The sequence below is a fragment of the Ceratotherium simum genome, chromosome 10, assembly GCF_057802395.1.
Source record: "Ceratotherium simum simum isolate JZ-2026a chromosome 10, ASM5780239v1, whole genome shotgun sequence".
Taxonomy (NCBI): Eukaryota; Metazoa; Chordata; class Mammalia; order Perissodactyla; family Rhinocerotidae; genus Ceratotherium; species Ceratotherium simum.
In genome coordinates, this window is record NC_141909.1 from 75503388 (window position 1) to 75520701 (window position 17314).

At 35.6% G+C, this 17314-nt stretch overlaps 1 protein-coding gene across 7 annotated transcripts in view; it reads right to left on the reverse strand.

The window, feature by feature from the left end:
- Positions 1–17314, reverse strand: part of PAN3 (poly(A) specific ribonuclease subunit PAN3) — a 135569-nt gene that overhangs the window by 5867 nt on the left and 112388 nt on the right. For 6 of the 7 annotated variants that reach the window (XM_014791238.2, XM_087436246.1, XM_087436245.1 and 3 more), the window contains 5 exons: positions 15103–15268; positions 13860–13950; positions 9300–9439; positions 6677–6806; positions 6141–6205 (listed from right to left, as the gene is read on the reverse strand). In XM_014791238.2, the coding sequence (XP_014646724.2) occupies positions 6141–6205; positions 6677–6806; positions 9300–9439; positions 13860–13950; positions 15103–15268 (592 nt within the window). Of the gene's footprint in view, positions 1–6140; positions 6206–6675; positions 6807–8407; positions 8486–9299; positions 9440–13859; positions 13951–15102; positions 15269–17314 lie in introns of those variants that run through there. The other variant, XR_015553481.1, reaches the window with a different exon arrangement.

Below are 17314 nucleotides of genomic sequence, written 5' to 3' on the forward strand. Positions count from 1 at the left end.
ACCATCATGCAATGATGTGGTGAAAGTGAGCTGCAAAGAACTGGAGAATTGACCAAACGAGCACTGTTAGTTTTCATTGACCTTTGGGACTTACGGTCTAGTGGGGAAAACAGACATCATATAACCAAAGAAAGTTGTAACCGCATATTTAAATAATGCTATTAAGAAAAGAGAATATGGTACAGAACAGAAACATGAATTCATCTGGGAAAGCAAGGAAGGTGTTCCAGAGGAATTAATGAATGGTCTTCCCAGAGAAGAATGCTCCTTAGTCAGAGGCATCTGTATTTGCAAAGGACAGCATGGAGAACCTAAGAACTTCAGAAAGGTCAGTGTGGCTGGATGGGGTTGAGGGAGAAAAGAGAAGAGAAAAAAAGAGAATACAAGGGGAGGGATAGAGAGTAAGGGCAAGGAGGGGGAAGAGAAAAGACAAGGACAAAGAGTGAGAGAAGGTAAGAGAGGGGGAAGAAAATTAAAAGAAAAAAGAGGCAGATCTGAAGCAAGGATATGAAGGGAGACATCAGACTATGCAGCCTTAGGTCATGTTAAAAAATTAGGTCTGTATTCTAAGAACAAGGGGGGAAGCCCACCACACGGTTTAAACACAATCATATATGTGCTTAGCAAAGATCACTCCAAGGACTTCCAAGTAAAATGCTCATTAAACACACCCATTTATCACTGTTCCCTTTCAAAATCTCACCAAATTGACAATAAATGTCTTAAAAAGAGTATAAACACATAAGGACAAAGGGATCAGAAGCAAAACAGCAGAGAAAAAATATTCACAAAAATTTAGAAGGTGGAAAGCAGAGAGGCAAGTGGTATGACTTGGCAGACTTGAAAAAACTGAACTCGAACGCTTTAGGGGATGTGAAAAGGGGAAGCCACATGGAGTAAGCCATACCAGTGAGGTTCAGGAACTGAAGTCATTAGGTACTACCAAAGGTGCAGGCATGGACTGAGGCTGGAAATAACAGAACTGATGAAAGCTTCTATAAATAGCAAATAGAGAACCCACCTCTCATCCCCACCCCCACTTCTGCCTGGCAGAAATCTGCCAGAAAGTGTACCAGAAACCCTTCTAGACAGAGTGAACAGAGAAGCTCCAGCATCCAGGATGCCAGGCAAAGCAAGAGAAGAGGAGCTGAGGAGTGGTGGGTGAGACCATTCAACCAACACTTTCCCTCTACTTGGCTCCCCAAAGCTTGGCTATGGGTTTATACTACAGATAGAAGGTCGGAAGATTCTTTTCTGAAGATGCTGACCTGCCCCAAAGAAATATTGACATTTGGGAGTTCACTAAAAACAAACAAAAATCATACATAACAATATCACAGTTTCATCACACATTCTACAATCCCTGCTCCCACAAAGAGCTTCCCATTAGCTTTTCAGGACCTCATTTTTAATATGAATGGATAGCCAAGGATCAGAAATCCTTTGGAGAATAAAACAAAACAAAACAAAGACAACTCTTATTTCCTACGAGATACTGCAGAGAACAGAATAAAACTTACCACTGAAAAAAAAAAACCTAACCAAAAATTTGTAATTGACAGCCTGAGAGAAACAAGAATTAGATGCCATTAAGACAGAAACATTCAGAGAGCAGAAAGTTCTTGAAAATTAAAAATATGACAGTAGAAATTTAAAAACTCAAAAAAGGATTAGAAAAAAATTTTTAATTTTAGAAAATATAAGTTGAGGTAACTGCCTAGAAAGTAGAACAAAAAGATACAATACAGAAAATAGAATATTACAAAATCAACTGCAAAGATCTAATATTTGAGCAATGGGAATTTCAGAAAGAAAAGAAAAGAAGCTATCCAAGAAGCAATGAAGACAACTTCCCAGAACTGAAGGACAGAAGTTTCCAAGATTAAAATGGCCCACCTGCTGATTCATCACAATGAATCAAAAACCCACACCAAGGGACATCACTGTGAATTTCTGAACATCAGTGATAAAGAAAAGACCCGAATGGCATGATGGGAGGGGGAAATTTGGAAAGAAAATGGCTTTGAATCTGTCTGGAAGTTAAAAGACAATGGAGGGCCGGTCCCACGGCTTAGCGGTTAAGTGCACGCTTTCCACTACCGGCGGCCGGGGTTTGGATCCCGGGCGTGCACTGACGCACCGCTTGTCCGGCCACGCTGAGGCCGTGTCCCACATACAGCAACTAGAGGGATGTGCAGCTATGACGTACAACTATCTACTGGGGCTTTGGGGGAAAAATAAATTTAAAAAAAAAAAGACAATGGCGCAATGCTTCAAATTCTGAAAGAAACTGTCATCACTAGAGGTGCTAGCTAACATAATCACTTAAGAGAAATTAAAAGTATAGAAATTAGAAAGGAGGAAATATCACTATCATTATTTGATGATATGACTATATACCTGAGAAACCCAAGAGAACCTACTGAAAAACCATCCAAACACTAAGGTATCAGGGTACAAAATTGACAGAAATCAGTAATTTTCATGTACAGAGACTAGAAGCAGTCTAAGAAGATAGATTGGGGGAAAATTCCCATTTATAACAGCAACAAGAAAAAATATCTAAGAATAAACAGTGTGCTATAACTATATAAATAACAACTTAAACACTGAAGAATACTAAAGTAAACGTCAACAAATACAATGACATACCATTATCTTGGTTAAGATAACTCAACACCTAAAAATACAAATGCTCCTTAAGTTTATTAATAAACATGGTAGCTTCTCAATAAAAATACCATCAAGTTTACTGATTTGCTTTTTTTTGAACTAAACAAGCTGATTCTAGAATTTATACAGAAAATTAAACAGTTTTAAGAAAACAACGAAAACAACACACAACAAAAAGGAGGTAAGAAAGAACACTACGAGATTTTAAAAGGTCAATCATTAAAACAGTGTAAAAGAGGTGCTGCCTTAAACCAGTGGGGAAAAGCCAGACTACTCAATGAATTGTTTCTGGACCACTGGGTAGTATTCTGGGGGGGAAAAAAGTTGGATTCGTACCTTAAATCCTATATAAATTCCAAATATATAAAAAATTTTAGTAAAAAACAATGAAACTAAGTATTCTAGGACAAACCATAGGATAATTCCATCAAAAACTTGGAGTGGAAAAGGGCTTTCTAACTTTTTAACTATGACTGAAATCCAAAAGCATAAAAGAAGTTTGATCAATTAGACTACATATGCAAAGGTATGCCTGGGAAAAAAATTAAGCAGAGTCAAAAGAAAAATGACAAACTTAAAATAACATGATCACAAAGGTTAAATCACTGTAGCTCCTATACATCAAAAAGAAAAACAATCTGAATGAAAATAAAAATGGGCAAAGGATATGAACACAGAGAAAAGGAAAAAGAAATGGATCAAAAACATAAAAAAGATAGGCAACATGCTCATTAAAATAAAACTGCATTGAGATTCTACCAGGTTAACAAACACCCAAAAGTTTGAAAAAACTACTGTTGGTGAAAGACTCTCATGCACTGTACACTGGTAAACCCTTTTGTAATAGCTATCAATTTATAGTGACATATCCACTGACCTAACAACTACAACTGAGCCTATATTTATGCACACACAAAATTAAGTATGCATAAGTCAGTCCCTACAGCATTGTTTATACTAGCAAAAGATTGAAAACAACCCAAATGCCCATTGAAAGGATAAACTATTACAGGGCTATAAATTATGAGGGAAGTATAGCATAGTGGTTAAGAGCAGACCCTGGAATCATACTGTCTGGACTCGAATCTTGACCCATATACTTCTAATTACGTCACCTTGGACAAGGTATTTAACCGCTCTGTGCCTCAATTTCACAGTTAAATAGGAATACTAATAGTACCTGCATCATGGGATTGTTATGAGGATTAAGTTAGCTCATATTTGTAAACTATTGAGAATGTGTTTGGCATACACTAAACATACCTAAAAAGAAAGATTTCCAAAATATACTGTTACGATAAAAAAGCAATATACAGAACATTGCGCATGACTTACAATTTGTCTATATTAAAAAGTGGATGGGAGATATAAATATACAGTTGTAACTTGCAAAGTATGCACAAGAAACTAATAAAACAAAGACTGGTGGAAGGAACTAGAGAGAGTGAGGACGTCAGGTATGAAAGAGAGATTTTATTTTATTTATTTTATTTATTTATTTGTTTTTTTGTGAGGAAGATCAGCCCTGAGGTAACATCCATGCCAGCCCTCCTCTTTTTGCTGAGGAAGAGTGGTCCTGAGCTAACATCTACTGCCAATCCTCCTCCTTTTTTTTTCCCCTTTTTCTCCCCAAGGCCCCAGTAGATAGTTGTATGTCACAGTTGCACATCCTTCTAGCTGCTGTATGTGGGACGTGGCCTCAGCATGGCCGGACAAGCGGTGCGTCAGTGCGCGCCCGGGATCCGAACCTGGCCCGCCAGTAGCAGAGAGCGCGCACTTAACCGCTAAGCCACGGGGCCGGCCCCAGATTTTATTTTTTTCACTGCAAACCCTTTTCTACTCTTTAAAAAAACTGGTTCATATATAATCTATTCAAAGATTTAATTAATGAAATAATTTTCTGAGGACAATCTAGAATTTTATACCCAATCATACTATCAAAATAGAATAAAGATATTTTCAGACTTGCAAAGATTCAAAAAACTCACCTTTCTCAGGAAGCTACAGGAGGATGTGCTCCATTAAATCAAAAGAATAAACCAAGGCAAAAAAGCAAGAAACAGGGTATGCAACATAAAGGGAGAGACAATGAGAATTCCCAGGAAAACAGTGAAGGGAAGCTCCAGTTCTAAATTGTGAGTGTGAGGAGGCTTAAAGCACAACCTGCACAAATAGGAACAGAAGGACAGAGGCTCCAGGGGCAATCTCTCTATGGGGGAGAAAACAAAAGGAACTGACAGGTTACCTATTTTTGAACATATGGAAAGGTGTTTTATAACTCCGGCAGAGAGTTTGGAATAAACTGGTGGTAAATATTTTTTTCATTTGCTTAGTTTTCTATATAAAACAATTATTAACTCCAGGAAAACAAAAATCAAAAACAAAATACAAAATAAAGGAAATATAGTCATGATTTACTAGGTGGTGCAGCTATGAGCAATATTACCTCGTTATAATAATGTCAACACTGAATAAAGATTGAACTCAAAAGTTATAGGTTAAGTGGTGGAATGTGAATGTGTGTGTGTGTGTGTGTGTGTAGTTAAGGGAAGGGAGTATGAAAGATAGAGCCTCATCTTCCACAGGACAAAGTCATTAGCTGAGTTAAATATTGAAAAAAAATCAAGAAATAGCACTATAAGCATATATTTTTAAAGAGATAAATGCCAGAAGAAATAACTAAAAGTTTTTTTTACATAGCTCAACATATAATCATGTTCTCTTCATTTGGAAAAATTATTAGGGAAAATACCAATTGAGTCTTTTAACTGTGAAGAAAGGTAAGTGACTTGAATTTTGTGATCAAAAAAGATCCCTCAAGCAGTGATATTTATCTATCACCTATCTCTCTTAAACAGAGGTAACATTCCTGAAATATAACTTACACGGTAGTCACAACAGCTGCAATACTGTTCTACCTGTCTGACAGTTACACAGGACAAACATAAACTCTATTTCTTTCTTGAACATATGACGAATTTCAACTTACAAATAAGGCAGAACTAAATGACAAATAATGTAAGATGATGTGTCCTTCCAATATCACTGATATGACAGCTATGAATAATGCACTTTAGTAGAAGATAAGAGGCATGCAACAGTAAGAGATTTCTGAAGTCTCTAATCTGACTGGGAAAGGCTCAACTGACCAGGCTTCAAAAAGAAGACAGGGTAGAGGCAGTACTGATAGTCATAAAATGTTCCCTCATGTACAAACCACAGCAGGGATTTCTAACACAGTATATTTTCTCTATGTATGTATGTGTGTGAAATCCCTAAGGACAACCATGCCCAGGGTGTGGTTAAAAAACAGCACCCCAATGGCTAACAACAGGCTTAAGGTCACTTCACATGAGAATTTTTCTCTTTTTCCAAATAAAACCCATAAGAATAAGGTATACTCATTCTTGTTATGCAAAATAGTGCCCTTGATGGAAAACATATTGTAAAATACTGTAAATCCTTACTCCGGCCTCTCATTGATTGTTCCCAATTTTGCTAGAAGCCTAAACAGTCTTCCATTTTGAACCTCCTATAAAAACATTTTAAAAAGAGAGAGAATATTAATGTTCCAGCTAACTGAATATAAAAGCAAAAGTTTACAAAACTGCTATCCTGCATCAATATTACCTTTAAACAATAAATCCTAATATCCCACCTTTTGGTTATACTTTTAAATACAACATGTCCATTTCATTCAGTAGTAATACTCAAGAAGATTACGCAGCTGGCCATTTTTAAGAATTGTTAAAGTAACTCACATGGAAAAAAAAAAAGTCAAGATTGTGTTCCATGACTGTAGCAAAGCCATGAACAAAAAGAAGAAAACAAATGCCCAGAGGACATAAGAAATTAAAATACTGAACATTAAGTTTGGACAAAAATATCTGCCAACAAGCTTAGCCAATTATGTACTATATTCAGCACAATAACTACTATGTGTTATATCTATTTACACAAACAGATGCAAGCGTGCATACACTCTTTTAACTACACTCTTTACCTTTGCAAGGTCTTCCTCTATGACATCATTTCTCATTTGAGCAGCATCCAATTGAGTATAAAATCGAGCACCAATCATGGGCATGATGTCATTTACACTTCGCATCCTGTTTTGGTCAGTCAACAAATACCTAACCAAAATAAAGAAGAATCACTTGAATGCCAAACACGCAATTTAAAAAAACAACATAACCCACAAGCACAAAGCTATCGCTGCTGCCATTATTATTAGTGTACACAATTTTGGAAACATTTTTTCATGCAAGTCAAGTTCATTTTCAAGGCTTAATAATTATATCTCTCTTCTTAAGAGTCAATGGAGACACTGTAAACATGTGAACACTTTCTCTACATTTTTACTGTTATGAAAATGAGAAAGGAAAGTTGAGTAGAGTTACACTTACCATTTCCAATCTCAAACCCTTCTTTACAATAGTGGGAGATGAAGACGGTTACAAACTTTTTTGAAGGGGTGAAATAGAGGGTGGTTGTAGGTGGGGAGATTTTTCCACTACTCTTCAAAAATAATTTTTGAAACTGAAACTGGATCTTCATTTTGATAAATCAAACGAGCCTCAGTTTTTTAGGAAGCTGTCCTCTGCTCTGCAACTTCATTTACCAGCTGTCATGGTATATTTATTCCTGAGAAATCTTCATGCACTAACACACATCAGAAGAGACCAATTCAATTTCTTCTATCATTATAACTAAGGCAGAAAAATACTACATGTTTCAAAGGGCTATCTCCTAGAATACAATGATTATCAATCACCTATTATTGCTTATTCTGATAGGTAAGCCATTTCCTAACCATTGTCAGGGAAACAGCCTCCCACTCTTTCACTCTCTGCTTATAATTCTATCTTATTTTCTTCATACGACTTATTACTATCTGCAAACATCCTACTTGTTTACATGTTTATTAACTCCTCCCCACTAGGGTGGAAGCTCCAGAAGATGGGGAATTTTGTTCATTTTGTTCAAAGTATCTTCAGCATCTGGCATATACAAGGCAGTCCTTTTTGAATTAATGAATGGCTATACTGGTGGATAATCTACGTCTTAGCCATTCGTCTATAATTACTGACATTTATATCTAACTATTCATACTTAAAGTTATCATAAGCTATGTGACTTTGGTAAATTACTTGACCTCTCTATGCCTTAGTTTTGTCATCTCTAAAAGGAAGCTAATAATGGCACCTAATTTTTAGGGTTATTGGGAGAATTAAGTGAATTAATTCACATCAATCAGTTCAAAAGTGCCCAAAAAACGGTTTACTGCTCTATAAATTTTAGTTATTGGTTAGTATAAAAGTATGACTTGTTTATTCACTTTTTATTACGGAAATTTTCAAACATTTATAAAAGTAGAGAGGTAGTATAATGAATCCCCATGTACCCATCACCCAGTTTAAATAATTATTAATATAAAGCCAATTTGTTACATTTATATCCTTTACGCCCACTTTTTAAAAAGTAAAATTTGAAGATTATAACCTGAGATTATTTGAGACATCCTAGGTGTTGCGAACTAAGGCTAGGAATCACTGTTGTGATAATATATAATATATTAAACAAAAATTTTCCTTTAAAAGAGAAATCATCTTATTTGATTATTAATAGGAACCAGGCAAACACTGGCTTCTAGTGCTCTGTCACAAGCAGGACACTTATGCCAGTGTAACAAAGCACAGGTGGCAGCCCCATCCTCCATCCCTCAATTCCATACCCCAGGGCCAGTCCAAAAAGAAACTGGATCATCCAGGGCTACACAGAAAGATCAGGAACAGCTGGAAGCTAAAAGAGACTGAAAAGGATCAATAAGCTCTAATTGCTTCTAGAACATAATCGGAAAAATTTTAAGAGACTTCCTAGCATCTGTCCTCTAGAATAACTTAAACAAGGGCTTGCCTATCCTCTGGAATTCCCCAGTGTTAGACGTATCTTAGGGAGAAGTCCTTGTGTGGTGATAGTAGCCCACAGTGGGTTTCTCCTAAGCCAAATTCATTTGAAATCTATACTCAAGGATTCCCTGGAGTCCGAAGATACTGGAGTAGAAGCATAGGGACCTTTCATACATGCTTTCTGGAATGAGTATTTTGGCCACAGAGTATGTATCTTGATTGCATCTGAGGTTTATTTATGACTGCTTTCACAAAGATACTGATCACTCTCTAGAGCAGCAGTGTCTAAGAGAACTTTCTGAGATGATGGAAATGTTCTATGTCGATGCTGTCCAACATGTTAGCCAGAAGCTAGATGTGGCTTTTGAGCTCTTGAAATACGGCTACTGCAACGGAAGAACTGAATTTTCAATTTTATTTAATTTTAATTAACTTAAATTTAAAAGGTCATATGTAGCTAGTGGATACTAATGCAGCTTTAGAGGGTACCCTTTGGCCAAATGTTTAAAACATCAATAACTAATTTAAACACATTAGTTTATGAATTTATTCCAAGAAATATACATTTAGCAATAAAAAAAGAAATCAAAAGTTATTTATGTTTTGCCTGATTTTAAATAGTGAGAACTAAATAGAATCACTGTTAAAAGCCCTTACGAAAAAGCTCTGTCTTCTCATATGATCATTATATATGTTAAATCATGTATTAAAACTTACAAAATCAGATTCTTCAGGTCAGAGGAGTAGTTGATTGTCACCAGTTCCATGGCTTTCTGTAAATTCTCTCGCTGAATTCCTGCCAAAGAGTTGCAAGCCAAAGCCAACACAACTTTTCCTAATGATATCAGATCTGCTTGCTGACATGAAAGAATAAATATAACTTTTAATTTTTATTTTATAGGTACAAATTTAATACACTGACACTACTGCCTGCACGGAAAAAGCACCTTTACAAAGAAGCTGCAGAGCTTAGCACAGGGTTCTCAAATACTGGTACTCATCAGAATCACCTGGAGCTTATGAAAACGATGATTTCAGAGCCTCTCCACCCGACATTCTCATTCAGTAGGTCTGGGAACAGGCCCAACATTTTTAAAGCACCCAGGTAATTCTGATGAAGGTAGTTCTAGGGCTATACTTTAAAAAATATCACTCTAGGCAATTCACATGCCAAGTATAGAACTGCTGCTTTAATTTTTTTTTAATTTTTATTTAAATAGAGCTGATATTCTTACTATTACAAGAAATTTAAGGCTGGTTACTACACACTTGCTTTACTATGATCATTACAATTTATGATACACACTTTTCTCATTTTCCATGATGCCCAAAATATAGTGGGAGTTTGAAGAATTCTTTGAAGAAAAGCTACTCCATTACAAACATAACATCAGCACTACCTGATTTTAGAGTATATTCTCTGAACATCAAAAATGCTGCAAAGCTCAACGACATCCCATCTGTAGGTGTTTACAATTTTTACTCATGCTATAACAGATCTTTGACCTCTATAACCACCTGATTTCCTACCTTTTTTTAAGATTTACCACTCAGGCTTTCCTTTTAAAAGGATTTTCAAAAGACAGCTGGCTGAACTGAGGTAAGCTCTCTATTACCTGTTACAACTCCAGGAAACAAGAATGGTCACCCAAGGGGCCCTTCCTGGCAGGTAACTATTAATAATCATATGCCTAGGAGAATGGAGTAGCTCAGAGTTAAATGAAATCATTTGAACTAATTTCTGCAGAACACTTGCGTAAATCCTCAAAATCTGAGATCTCCTCTGAATTACTAGATACATGTTCATCCTGAATATTGGCTTAGTATAAGGAGTTTTCAAATCTAGCTATATGGTAAAATCAACTCAGGAGTTTAAAAAACTAACAAACAAAAAACCACCCAGTGGCCATCCCCTCATCCCAATTCTGGTGTTATTAGTCTGGGGTAAGATCTAGGTACTAGTATTTTTCAAAGCTTCCACAAGAGATTCTGATATGCAGCCAGGGTTGAGAACCACTGGTTTTGTGGAATGTTTATAAATGGTGTATTTGTGAAATCAGGTGTGTATTTCAAGGCAATTACTAATGAAATTTCAGCACTGTACGGCTATCCTTAACAACATTCTACCCAAATAATAAGAGGAAGTCAAACTCCATTACTAAAATAACATTAAAAAGTTCAAATTTAAAAACTTATCCAAAGCTAGTATTTGTGAATCTGACACTCTGAACATGAGATCCTATAATCAGTGTAAAAACTGATGAGATAAACTACGTTGAATCTATCAGGACAAGAGATGCCACAGATTCATGCCAGAGAACATTTTAAACCTTCATTAGTGGTAGAGAGTTACAGCCAGAATGGCAGGAGAGAAGGGGGCATGGAAAGGAGCACTATTACTGCTGCCATCGTTTCTGTTCCCTGCAGGACACTGCCATGAAAGAACTCAAGAAGGATTCCCCTCAATCATTCTCAAGATCAAGTAAAACATTCCAAGTTATATTCATGAAATCATAAAACTGTTGGTCAAGAGAAATCAGTGCATGTAAATGCTAACTGTAAATTTCTGTAAGTGTTTCAATCCAATGTCATCAGCAAAGCAAACTGAATTCAGGTTGTTATTATTTACCAAGTATTTGAGCAGTACGTACCAACAAACAGCCTCCCAACCCTTAAAACAGCAGAATTTTCAGTTTAGCTCCACCCTGAATTGATGCTGTAACTAAACCTCCCACCTAGAACATTCCACCATTTCCTATTTTGAGACAAGAAAATGAAAGTCCAAGAAAGCTGAAGGACTGGATGCGTTTAAAAAAATAAGAACATATGATTTTGAGTACATCCCACCACCTTTCTAAAGCTGACTCAAGGTGGGAATACCCGTTTTTAGAAATAAAGTACGCGTCACATAATCCAGATTAATTTTTTTTTTAAATAGAGGTTAATGAAGTCCTGCTTAATAGAGTTTAACACCATAAAAACTCAATAACTCTCCTTTCCTTATTTCCCAGCTAAATAATTTTCCATTTGTTATTTTGCTTCTTACCTCCATCTGGTTTTTCCCCCCATTTGTTGAATTCTGGAGGTTTTCCCCCCAACTCATTTTCAGTTTCTTCCTGATTCTTGATTTCTTGATTTTTCTCTGATTCTATCTATGGCTCTACTTATGTCCATTTTACTGAAAGTCAGTCTCTATTCACGTGTCTGAAACAGACTATGAAAAATAGACTACAAGAAACAATGTACTCCTTTCTCATGTACCCTCCTCTCTGTAAAATCACAATCCCCCTTTTGGGACTATCTTTAATTCTCTTCTTTACCTTACTATAAGCTATATGAAAAATCTTCCACACATATATATACCACCCCCCCAAAAAAGAAGGAAAGAAAGAAAAGAAAACCTGATACATATCCTTTACTGCTGAAAAATAAAGGGAAGGTGACAATAAGGTTGAAAGTAGCCTGAGTTTATGAATGAAGGTGGTTCCTAACTCACCAATCAGTTGCCCCAAATGCTTATTTAAAAGCGGTTTGTTTGGAATTCTGGGATTATTTTTTTCTTATGAAGAGTTGCAAGGCAATTACAACACAATCCATTACATAACAAAAATAATGTACATTTGCAAAGAAAAATGGAAAATACTGCTGTTATACTCACAGAAAAATAAAATCAAACTAGTCTTATATTATACTAGTAATTTTTTTAAAAAGGAATTCTATTCAGAATAGAGAAGAATGAGGAGATACTGTAAGGCTGTACTTGTAAAAAACAAAACTGTAAGGTGTTTTGTTTTTTAATGCAGACATGGGGTTTCCAGATACTTGCAATAGAGGTTGATGACACTGGTTCTAAATAACATCTAATTTCTCTTCAAAAATTTAATATCATTTTCCTGGATATATAAAGATCACTATTATTTTAACAGTCAATAATCAGTCACTTTTAGAAGACAAAGATTATGAAGAAAAATTTTCAGAGCCAATTAGTCAGGCAAAGTATAAGACAGAAGATAAGAAGGAAAGTACCGAAGAAACAAGTATCCTAGACTAAAAAAAGAAGAAAGCTGCTGCTGGGGAAAAAAGTAGTCAGATTCTTCCATGTGGTGCCCACTAGATGGTGCTACTAACCAGGACAGCTTGGCTGCTGTTGAGATTAGGCGGGCACAAGCAGAGGTAAGGAAGATGTGAAAAGTCTGCATACAATTGAACAGCGATGAGTGGCTCTAAGCCTCAGGGACTGCACTGTCCATGCTTCAGTAGCAAAAGAAGAGGTTTATGCATGAACAGGAATACTAGTTAGACTCTACTTTCCACTCCTTTTTGTTCTGAAATTTTGTCTTATAATACAGTGAATTAAAACCTTCTTTCAAAGACTTAAAAGAAGTTGAAATGAGAAGGGCAATGGGAGGATCAGGTATTCTTGTCTCTCCATGTAATTAAGAGATTCTGCCTTATAGCAAACCTCTCTAAGTTAACAAATGTTCAGAAACACCAAAAATTTCTTACACAAAAAATGACAGTTGCATATCCTCCAAAAGATGTGAAACATTGAAATACAAACTGAATGATATGAAATATTTACTTTAAATAGCCATGTTACTTGCACAGAGTACTCAAGGCAAAAGCAACTACAGGTAACGCTCCTTGCAGAGATAGGTTCTTATTCTCCCATACCATATATTAAGAAAGAAATAACTAAGAATATAATGAGGCCTAAATCCACACTATTATTATGAAATCAGACTAGAACCAAAGTCTGATAATGTACAAGAAGTGAGTGATACACTTTGATTAAGCAAAAGAAAAAAATTATTCAGAAAATGGCAACACAACAATATTCCTTTGAAAATATTTTTAAAATTTTTGGATTGGTAGTGGGACAACTGTTGTGAAAGTAAAAAAAATAATGTTTTTCAATGCATTAAAGAAGTGAAAGAAAAGTAAAATGTGATTTAATATAATTCATTCAGCTGACTAATTAATGTTTTAATCTATGCTGAGAACAAACTTCCTAATCACATAAATACATTTTCATTTGAACAACTAGAGTGTCTGACACTGTCATTAACTCTGTATACTTGAACCTATAAGGGCTCTACACTAAAAAAATCACAGTGATTAAAAAATACATGTTCAAAGTTTGCATAGAGACCACCCCAAGAATAAACTGAAATCTAGACTTAAAACCCTGAAATACTTTAAAATAAACAAAATTTGTCTTAAAAAAAAATCAAGCCTTAAGTTATTAAATAAGTATCCATGTTAATTCTTACTCACCTGATATTGAGCCATTAATGCCAATGGATTATTATTCTGACTGTTATCAAATGTTAAAACATCAGAAACTCCAACACAATTTACTCGCAACCTTTAAAGACCAGAGAATTTAAAGAAAATAAATAAAATGAGATTTTTAAAATTATACACTAGTGGAAATTTAACATTTCCTATAATATTAGGAAGGATCTCACAGTACTATCCAGTCTAACCTCCTGTCCTACCCCTATATAACGTCTACCAACCACCATTTTAGAGATGAGGAAATTAAGGTTTGCAGCTATCAAGTGATAGGCCTATGGTTACAAAAATCAGTAACAGATAAAGCGAGGACTATAACTCACATCTTTTGACTACCAGGCCAGTGGTCTTGTCACCACACCAAGTGGCTTCTTTATTTTATTCATGAAAAGAATAAAGCTGCTTCTTTATTAGTTATTCACGAAAAGTTAGTTAGCTTCCTAACACTTGCTGAAGATGTATTAGGCATGGTTCAAAGCATTTTACTTGTATTAACTCATTCAATTCTCTCAATAATCTTATGAATGTGGAAAATGGAGATGATAATAGTACCTGTCTCATAAGGTTGTTGAACACATAGAAGTTAAGTAACTTGCTCAGGGTCATATAGATAGTAACAAACAGAGCCAAGATATGAACCCAAGTAACCTGGTACTAGATCTTGAGCTCTTTATGCTATGCTGCCCAAGACAATTCTTAACATTATAGCAACTCAAATAAAACTCTGGTGAAGTCAAGGTGTGTGTTACTTATCTCTATCAGTGGTTCTCAAAGCATGGGACCCAATCAGCAGCAATAGCATCACCTAAGAACTTGTTAGAAATGCAAATTCTCAGGACTCCCTCCAGATTTACTGAACGAGAAACTCTGGAGGTGGAGCCCAACAATCTGGGCTTAATAAACCCTCCAAGTGATTCTGATTCATGCCAAAATTTGAGAACCACGGTTCTGCACAGAAAAGTTGTATTGATATGACTTCTACATCCCTCAACCCTAACCATACATACCTCCCTAACCCTTATAAGATTCTTGATTAATAACCAGGCATTTTATTAAGAATTCAACATTTTTTTAAAAACTTACAAATGAACTCAAAGTCACAGCAGTTCTTCTGGATGGAATATATGAAAAGGCAGAATTAAAACAAATCATCACGCTTTGTTTATTAAGCTGTCATGGATTACATGCTCAATAAAGAAGCCACAACTCAAAATGTTAGTACCTCGTTTTGCCGGTTATCAGAATCTTTGTTGGGTCCATAACTCGACATGCCAAACCTGCTGTATGAATGGTACGCAATGCAGAACTCAGTTGGACAATATATGCCCAAATAAGAGATTCTGGCAATAATCCAGCATGCTGTCTGGGCAATGGTCCATCATGTTGACCTATTGAGCAAATAAATCAAAAAAATGACATCTTCGTTTACGTAATCAACTAAAACACTAAAACAGTCAAACCAAAATTAACAAAAAAAATTCATGTATAGTCACGGTATAACTTGTCAATTTATATATATATATATATAATTTTAGTCTATTAGTAAGAATTTGAGACAAACCTAAAACTTCCTATTTATGAGATTATACCTTTATATTATTAGCAGCAGCAGAGCTCTCACTGAACTGCTCTTTTCTGTGACCATTATAATTACTGAATTAAAAAAATTACTTAAAGTAAGAATTTATATTCAATTGTTAACCAAATAAATGTAAATTCTGATTAAAAACAGGAACTGTAGAGATTGTTGTTTCACTTAAAATGTGGACAATCCCAGGGCCAGTCCCAGTGGCACAGTGGTCAAGTTCAGTGTGCTCCACTTCAGCAGCCCAGGTTCAGTTCCCAGGCACGGACCTACACCTCTTGTCTGTCAGTAGCCATGCTGTGGCAGCAGCTCACATACAAATAAAAGAGACGACTGGCAATAGATGTTAGCTAAGGCGAATCTTCCTCAGCAAAAAAAAAAGTGGACAATCTTCTCCTATACTATTGTTCAGGCATGTGAGAACTGTTCATTCTGTGGCTTGAGGGAAATAAAAGTCTCTACCATCATTTATGTTGAATGCTTTCTTATTCTCCTTATACTGCTCAGCTTCCTCTATTACAGCCATGTCAGTTATACAGGACGATATCCAATTCACAAAAACATAAATGTAAAACACTAAAATGTCACCTATGTGTAATGATAAAACACAAAAATAATCTGGTCTACTATGAAAAGTAATCATTTTGAGTCTATCAACTCTTGTAAGTGCTTCTTGATACTATTTTCTGGGTCACTGTTAATTCTTAAATCAGGAGAAAAGGAGCCATATAAATTTATCCAGATTTTTGTAACTATTTCAGCAAATATGACCTAATAAATCAAGTGTTCATATGGCTGTAAACAAACCTTTTGTGAATGAGGTATAAAAGCAACACAATTAAATAGCAAATAGGTACTTATGGCTTGGGATAAAATTTCCAGGGAGAAGCAAATACAAAATTCAAAAACTGCTATCCCTCATTTTAGACAGAACTGAAGATAATATAACCTAGAAAACAGTGCTAATGACTCAAAAAGTGGCTCTAGTAATAAATGCCAAGAAAAGTCAAAGATGACTATGAAGAGTTTAAATAAAACTATTTAATAAATGTGATAACAAGGAAAAGAAATATTCACAGCAAACAGTGCTGTGTGCCAGATTCTGTCTAATTACTTGAACCAAATTATCTAATTTTAAACCTCTTATTACAACCCTTATATGGTATGGTATTATCATTCCTATTTTCTAAATAAGTATATTTCTTGTGATTTTTTTAGTTTGTGATAATAAATTAATAGTATAAGAAAACATTAAACTTCCATCTATGTCTCTACAAGTTTATATAAACATAAGCCTTCTTTTTTCTTTTTTTAATATTCGCATTTGGAAAACAAAAGATTGCCTTGTATTAGAAGTTGCTGTAGGGCGGGCCCTGCGGCTTAGCGGTTACGTGTGCACGCTCCACTACTGGCGGCCCAGGCTCGGATCCCGGGCGCACACCGAGGCACCGCTTCTCCAGCCATGCTGAGGCCGCGTCCCACATACAGCAACTAGAAGGATGTGCAACTATGACATACAACTATCTACTGGGGCTTTGGGGGAAAACAAAAAGGAGGAGGATTGGCAATAGATGTTAGCTCAGAGCCGGTCTTCCTCAGCAAAAAGAGGAGGATTAGCATGGATCTAAGTTAGCTCAGGGCTGATCTTCCTCACAAAAAAAAAAAAAAAAAAGAAGTTGCTGTAAATTAAAGTATATATGGTAAGTTTAGGGAAGTTACTACCATTCAAACAATACTTTCAAATATTAGAAAAAGGACTGATTCCTGTGAAAATGTAAACATAATATATCAAATAATCAGTCAACCAAAAACAGAATAATTAAGATTAAAAAAAAATGGAAAGGAGTGC